At 53.0% G+C, this 8,197-nt stretch overlaps 1 protein-coding gene across 2 annotated transcripts in view; it reads left to right on the top strand.

Annotated features, from left to right (window-relative positions):
* LOC118214263 (activin receptor type-2A) overlaps positions 1–8,197 on the top strand; it is a 58,815-nt gene that overhangs the window by 42,353 nt on the left and 8,265 nt on the right. Inside the window, exons 5-10 of one of the 2 annotated variants that reach the window (XM_035394085.1) lie at positions 1,853–1,876; positions 4,642–4,785; positions 6,328–6,471; positions 6,909–7,054; positions 7,646–7,760; positions 8,158–8,197. The exon at positions 8,158–8,197 is cut by the window's right edge and continues 99 nt beyond it. In XM_035394085.1, coding sequence (XP_035249976.1) covers positions 1,853–1,876; positions 4,642–4,785; positions 6,328–6,471; positions 6,909–7,054; positions 7,646–7,760; positions 8,158–8,197 — 613 coding nt within the window. The remainder of the gene's footprint in view (positions 1–1,852; positions 1,877–4,641; positions 4,786–6,327; positions 6,472–6,908; positions 7,055–7,645; positions 7,761–8,157) is intronic. The other variant, XM_035394086.1, reaches the window with a different exon arrangement.

The raw sequence follows: 8,197 nt of genomic DNA on the forward strand, positions 1-8,197 counted from the left end.
TCAGAGACCGATCAGAGTTCACGCTAGCTCGTACGCTAGTGCCTCTTAAAGCAGTGTGTACGTTTAGCCCGACTCAAAGACTGATCAGAGTTCACGCGGGGTCGTACGCCAGTGCCTATTGGAGCAGTGTGTACTTTCAGCTTGGCTCAGGGACCAATTAGAGTTCACAGGAGGTCGTTCGCTAGCGGCTCTTGGAGCAGTGCGTACGTTTAGCTCGGCTCGGAGACCGATCAGAGTTCACGCGGGGTCCTCCGCTAGCGTCATTGTTTAAGGGGCTCCGTGATCCTACGAGGTCCTCGCTAATTAGCGCGTGCGCCGAGGCGAAGCTCCCTGATTTATGGGCCCTGAAGCGGCCTCTCGCACGGAGCCCCGCGGAACTAATTAGAGGCATCAGTCGGGTGCGGCGTGATCGCCGGAGGCTAGCCGCCATTAGCCGGCCCGCTCATTAATCCTCATTAAGCCGCGCGGGCTCGCCCACGTCAGGCGCCCGCCGTCATTCATTCACAATGCGGTCGCGGCCGCTCACTGTTAGCGCACGCGGCTAACGATAGCACCGCTCGTCAGAGGGACAGCCGTACCGCCGGGGCGGCTTACGAAGCACGGTGTCTCCTCCTGGCCCGGACGGCTGGCGCCAAACACGGCGGACGGACGTCCCGCTGCTTCGGCTGGGAGGCGTGGCCTGTGCCAAACTCCGCCCATGACCGGCTCAGCACAAAGACAGCACTCAGGTCGAATACTTAGTGAGACAGCTGGTGACAGGACACCTTTTAAAGACCCCTCTTATTGGGATTTAAGAGCTCAGTGCGTGATGAGTGCGTCAGGTGTGTGTGGTGTGCTGGGTATGACAATGAAGAATGTGGTGTGCTGGGTGTGATGATGAAGAGTAGGATGTGTTGGGTGTGATGATGATGTGGTGTGCTGGGTGTGATGATGAAGAGTAGGATGTGTTGGGTGTGATGATGAAGAGTAGGTGTGTTGGGTGTGATGATGATGTGGTGTGCTCGGTGTGATGATGCAGAGTGTGGTGTGATGGGTGTGATGATGAAGAGTAGGGTGTGTTGGGTGTGATGATGATGTGGTGTGCTGGGTGTGATGATGAAGAGTGTGGTGTGCTCGGTGTGATGATGCAGAGTGTGGTGTGTTGAATGTGATGATGAAGAGGAAGGTGAATGAGTCCATGGAGATCAAACAACAGGGCTAATTAAACTTAAGGACTGGAAGCTTTTGATTTGTGTAGCATCCTGGTACCACAGACATGGTGACATGCAGTAACGTGTGTGTATTAAACTTATATTATACCATTCCAGCATGCATATCCCAATCTTCCTCCAATCACATGTGAGGACCACTCTGGTATCTTCTGTAGCACATGTGCCTAACAGCACTGTAGCATTGCTGTCAATCTGCCACAGCGTGTTAGCATGTTAGCATTTCTCCAGTTTTACATGCAGGTCACCAGGTTGTGCCTTCTATGTGGTGAAGAAAGTCAGTACAGACTGAATGGCATACGTGTGATGGCTGTTGACATAGACCTGCACTAGGGCAGGCTTATTCTGTTTCCCCTCCCACTTTAATGTCCGTTTTGCCTCAAAGACCACACAGTGCCTGGTCACATGACGAGGGTCAGCGCGTATAAACTGAGGCTCTTCCTGTTTGGGACGAAGCCTCTTATTCTCCTACGCTGATCTGAGGTCCAGGCAGCCAGCGCTGCTCCAGTCCCAGGCTACACCAGCCGCTGATCTCAGATCAGTCACCGGGTACCCCCACCCCCCCTTTTGCAGGCCTTTCGTGTCGTCCGTCTCGCCCTCGCTGGAAACAGTAATTTCTTTTGCTTTCTTCTCTCCTTCACTAGCACGCCTTTCATATAATGATAGAGGTAAGAGACGTTTATTTAACCCATGAGCCTTCACCTCGGTTTTGGGGAGGTTTGGGGGTGTAAGCCTGGTACCCTGCCCGCTGTTTTTATTTTATACGCCCGCCCACCCCCCCCCAATCCCCATTTTCATTTATGCTGCTAGTCCCTTTAAATTCCGTCACGCCTTTATAATATTTTTAAAGATTTATTTACTGGATCCGTGATTTTGTTTTGCATGGCTGTGCTTCCTCGTCCTGCCTTTTAACTGGCTGATGACCCAGAGAGTAGTCTGTGCATGCTCCTGTCCTGCAGTCTCTGTGCATGCTCCTCTCCAGTATGATCTGCTGTCTTTTGAGCATGCAGCTCTCCCACAGAACCTGCAGCCTCTGAGCGTGCAGCTCTACTGCAGAACCTGCAGTCTCTGAGCATGCAGCTCTCCTGCAGAACCTGCAGCCTCTGAGCATGCAGCTCTCCTGCAGAACCTGCAGTCTCTGAGCATGCAGCTCTCCTGCAGAACCTGCAGTCTCTGAGCATGCACTTCCAGTTGCGATGGGTTGCATCCAGCGCTGCAGTCTGCATGCAGACGTAAGGCAGGCAGGCAGCCAGCCAGATGGCGGGCACACGCAGGCCTGCCGCACCCTTCGGTGGACCGGGCCTCGGGTCAGGTCCACCCGCGCGACCCAGCGGAGACGCAGAACGCATGAACGAGCGCATCTCGGGAGGGCTAAAAATACCAGCGGGCCCCTGATAATTTTTACAGCTCTGCATCCGTTTAGTTATTGAAAGTGTAAAAAGTGACGGGTAAGCGTGGTGTGCAGTGCATTCTGGGACTTCACCTTGGACAGTGGCACCTCGGTTGCCGCCATTTACGATAGTCACTGCGACCCTTCTCTCTCCGAGCGCTCTGCTCTTCAGCTCCTCCCTCTACCCCCCCACCCTGCCCGCAGGCCACGCCCCCTCGCTAGTTTCGCTCCACCGTCATCAAGGCGCCATCTGGGACGTCTTCCTGTCGCCCCCCCCCCCCGTTTCGTTCCTGTTTCGATGTTCGGCGTTTGACGTCCTCCTGCTGGGGACATCGGAGTTGACCTAGCCTTGGGGCTGAGAGGCATGTTAAATACGGTGTTGAGCTGGAAATCACACCGCCTGTTGTGTTAAATACGGTGTTGAGCTGGAAATCACACCGCCTGTTGTGTTAAATACGGTGTTGAGCTGGAAATCACACCGCCTGTTGTGTTAAATGCGGTGTTGTATTATGTTCAGCTTGTGCCTCCAATCGAGCCCACGGTTACACGGTAAAAAGGAAGGCCCGTCTGGCCAGAAAATAGCCTCTGATTGCATGTGAAACCGCTTTCTCTGATTCAGGTACTCCACGGAAAATAACATTGTTGCGTGAGTGGGGCTCCACTTCAATCTCCTCACTGTCGCCTCTGAAACATCGCACCTCAGATTTGCCAAAACAGCAAACCCGTTTTGTAAAATTTCACATGGCTAGAGATCGGACCCAGTTGTGGAGGGGGAGAGTTTGGAGAGGTGCTTGAGATCTGAAAAGTCTCTTGAAGAGGGCTGGGTGTCGGAAGCGGAGCGGGTGAACGCTGATGCGCTGCCTGTAGCTGCAGCTGCAGGATGAGCTCTTTCCTCTCACGCAGACACGCCGGAGCCTGACTGACAGGCCAGCCTGTGGGTAACCATGGACACTGACTGACAGGCCAGCGTGTGGGTAACCATGGACACTGACTGACAGGCCAGCGTGTGGGTAACTATGGACACTGACTGACAGGCCAGCCTGTGGGTAACCATGGACACTGACTGACAGGCCAGCGTGTGGGTAACCATGGACACTGACTGACAGGCCAGCGTGTGGGTAACCATGGACACTGACTGACAGGCCAGCGTGTGGGTAACTATGGATACTGACTGACAGGCCAGTGTGTGGGTAACTATGGACACTGACTGACAGGCCAGCGTGTGGGTAACTATGGACACTGACAGGCCAGCGTGTGGGTAACCATGGACACTGACTGACAGGCCAGCCTGTGGGTAACCATGGACACTGACTGACAGGCCAGCGTGTGGGTAACCATGGACACTGACTGACAGGCCAGCGTGTGGGTAACCATGGACACTGACTGACAGGCCAGCGTGTGGGTAACTATGGACACTGACAGGCCAGTGTGTGGGTAACTATGGACACTGACTGACAGGCCAGCGTGTGGGTAACCATGGACACTGACTGACAGGCCAGTGTGTGGGTAACTATGGACACTGACAGGCCAGTGTGTGGGTAACTATGGACACTGACTGACAGGCCAGCGTGTGGGTAACTATGGACACTGACAGGCCAGCGTGTGGGTAACCATGGACACTGACTGACAGGCCAGCGTGTGGGTAACTATGGACACTGACTGACAGGCCAGCTTGTGGGTAACTATGGACACTGACTGACAGGCCAGCATGTGGGTAACCATGGATACTGACTGACAGGCCAGCGTGTGGGTAACTATGGACACTGAGTGACAGGCCAGCGTGTGGGTAACTATGGACACTGAGTGACAGGTCAACGTGTGGGTAACTATGGACACTGAGTGACAGGTCAACGTGTGGGTAACTATGGACACTGAGTGACAGGTCAACGTGTGGGTAACCATGGACACTGAGTGACAGGTCAACGTGTGATTGAATGTATGTACGTCTCTGAGCTCCTTGCACACAGGTCTTGACCCCTTCTGATTACACGCTTTCATTGAGAGGCAGATTGTTCCCTGACGGGCCGTTTGCTTGCCTTCCAGGACCCCGGCCCGACCCCGCCCTCTCCCATCCTGGGGCAGAAGCCGCTGCAGCTGCTGGAGGTCAAAGCCAGGGGGCGCTTCGGCTGTGTGTGGAAAGCACAGCTGCTCAACGAGTACGTGGCTGTCAAGATATTCCCCATTCAGGTATCCACACCCTCTCTCTCTCTGTCTGTGTGTGGCTGTGTGTGTGTGCGGGCTCACGTGCATTTAGTGGGTGTGTGTGTGTCTGTGTCTGTGTGTGTGTCGCTCCGGTAATGAAACACCTTACATCACAGCTCAGTCTAAAGCTAAATGAATCGACTCTCTCAGATATCTCTAATCAAGTGGTCTTAATCAGCCTCTGTAGTGTCTTGTATTGAGTGGCCTTGGTGTAGAGGCAGGAGAAGCGTTACCAGTGTAAGACTGCTGCATGAGTGCCGTTAGGCAAGGTAATGTAACAGTCTGAGGGCAGGGGCACACTAGCGCTTTCTGAAAAGCTGACATTTGTTCACAATTAATAAGTACAATGGTTACGACTGTCAGGCGCTTTTCTGTTTTTGTAAATACCGAGCGTGAAGATGCTCAGGAGGGGTGTTTGAAGACATTTTAATACGCCTTCAGTTATGATTTCATGTCCTCGCGTTCTGTTTTCTGCTCCTGCACACAGCTGCTCGGTCCCCTAGTCCCTTAGCTGGGCTGTCACAGAGCAAAGCTGGGATTTAACCCCACTGCATTGCCCATAAGGCCACACTCACACCTGCAAACGCAGCTTTTCTCAAAAGCCACAGAGATGGTGCAGTTGGTTTATACAGAGTTCTGATATGCAGTGATTGATGCAGTTATTCCCCATGGCAATGAACCACATACCTGAACAGAGCAGGTAGTGAGCACCCTCAGCATTGTGATCTAACTGCACACAATCACCCTCAGCATTGTGATCTAACTGCACACAGTCATCCTCAGCATTGTGATCTAACTGCACACAGTCACCCTCAGCATTGTGATCTAATAGCACACAGTCACCCTCAGCATTGTGATCTAACTGCACACAGTCACCCTCAGCATTGTGATCTAATAGCACACAGTCACCCTCAGCATTGTGATCTAACTGCACACAGTCACCCTCAGCATTGTGATATAACAGCACACAGTCACCATCCGCATTGTGATATAACAGCACACAGTCACCCTCAGCATTGTGATATAACAGCACACAGTCACCCTCAGCATTGTGATATAACAGCACAGTCACCCTCAGCATTGTGATCTAATAGCACACAGTCACCCTCAGCATTGTGATCTAACTGCACACAGTCACCCTCAGCATTGTGATATAACAGCACACAGTCACCCTCAGCATTGTGATATAACAGCACACAGTCACCCTCAGCATTGTGATATAACAGCACACAGTCACCCTCAGCATTGTGATCTAACAGCACAGTCACCTTCAGCATTGTGATCTAACTGCACACAATCACCCTCAGCATTGTGATCTAACACACAGTCATCCTCAGCATTGTGGTCTTACAGCACAGTCACCCTCAACATTGTGATAAAATTGCTCATAAGGGCCTTTAATTAGATTTTATATCCCGTCTAGGATGGTCAGCTCCACAACACGTGGGGAAGTTTGTTTCGGTTTTGCCATTTGCTTTCTGAAGAACTCTCCGGGTGACATTTTACCGCCCTGTTGCTCCTCCTCAGGACAAGCAGTCGTGGCAGAACGAGTACGAGGTGTACTCCCTCAGCGGCATGCAGCACGAGAACCTACTCCACTTCATCGGCGCCGAGAAGAGGGGCACCAACCTGGACGTGGAGCTGTGGCTCATCACCGCGTACCACGAGAAGGTAACCGCCGAAATTCCAGGCTCAGCTAGCCCCGCCCCCCTACTCCAGAGGTCGTAGGTCGTCGGTCCTGCGGACCGGCCGGAGACTGGAACACATTCCTCAGCCAGCTGCTCATCTCAGACAATGCGTGGGAAATGCCTTCTCTTTTCTGGGAAATGATCGTCACGCAGTCGCGCTGCCAGAACCGGCATCGACCAATGGGATCGCAGTGATGAAATGTTTTGTCAATGCCTGAGGAATTTTGGTGTGGCAGGAAAGAGGTGGTACTGTAAATAACCGTGTTTCCACGGCAGTGTCGACAAGGTGAATGCTTGCACAGTGTTGCCCTCCAGTGGCCGAGGGGGGTTACTACAGGTCATTTTAGCGCACGGCCACGGAATGGGCAGCATGTGCTGTGGAAGGTCTTCCTGGTTTGAATGAATGGAATTCTCCCTCAGGGTTCGCTGACAGACTACCTGAAGGCCAACGTGGTGTCCTGGAACGAGCTGTGCCACATCGCCCAGACCATGGCGAGGGGGCTGGCCTACCTGCACGAGGACATCCCGGGCCTGAAGGACGGCCACAAGCCTGCCGTCGCCCACAGGTGCGTTTCCATTGGCCGGCTCAGCGCCTCGGCCCGCTCTCGTTGGCCAGCCCGCCCTGCCCGCGCGCCACCTCCCCTGTCCGGGCCCAGACGCCTGTCTTTCCTCTGCCACACCCCCCCCCCCCAACCCCCCACTCTGCGGGGTGCATTATTAAAGGGTCTCTGGGGAGCAGGGCCGCCCCGCCTCTCCCCTAATGTCATCTGACAGCGCGCTTCATTACGGATGATAAATTATGTTCACCTCGCGACTCATCCCCAAGCCATGTAATGCATTCCTCTCAGCGCACCCCCCCCCAATCCCCCGCTGAACTCGCTACGCACTTACCCTGGCCTACTTCCTACATCCTTTCCCCGTCTCTCTCCATCTCACTCACTCACTCACTCTCTCTCTCTCTCCCCCTCTCTCTCTCACTCTGACTCACTCACTCTCTCCCGTTTTTCCCCTCTCATTCTCACTCGCTCGCTCCCTCTATCTCTCTCTCTCTATCTCTCTCTCACTGTCGCTCAATTTGTCTCCCTCTCTCCCCCCTCTCATTCTGACTCACTCTCTCTCTCTCTGTATGTGCCTGTCTCTCGCCCCTGGGAGCGCAGGGACATTAAGAGTAAGAACGTTCTGCTGAAGAGCAACCTGACGGCCTGCATCGCGGACTTCGGCCTGGCTCTCAAGTTCGAGGCGGGGAAGTCTGCCGGAGACACGCACGGGCAGGTGAGCGCTGGAAATCACATTTATTTTCAGATTTGTTTTACATCATTTCATATTTTAGGGCTAGGCTATCAGGCCTTGATCAAGAAGCTTGCTTCTGAGCAGTTTCTAGTCAGCTAGCTAGCTGAGCTAATTCTGTAAGCTAGCTCCCAAGCGTTAGTTATACTATTCAACATAAAAACCTGCTGTTATTATAGTTACAACAGTAGTCAGAACTAGCTCACCTGTATTGAGGTATGTATGTGTTATTATGTCTGTGTATGTAATGTAATGGTAATGGGGCTATGTGTATGTAATGTAATGGTAATGGGGCTGTGTGTATGATGTATTTGTATGTAATGTAATCTTAATGGGGCTATGTGTATGTAATGTAATGGTAATGGGGCTGTGTTTGGTGCAGGTCGGTACGAGGCGCTACATGGCTCCTGAGGTGTTGGAGG

Source organism: Anguilla anguilla, chromosome 15 (genome assembly GCF_013347855.1).
Source record: "Anguilla anguilla isolate fAngAng1 chromosome 15, fAngAng1.pri, whole genome shotgun sequence".
Lineage (NCBI taxonomy): Eukaryota > Metazoa > Chordata > Actinopteri > Anguilliformes > Anguillidae > Anguilla > Anguilla anguilla.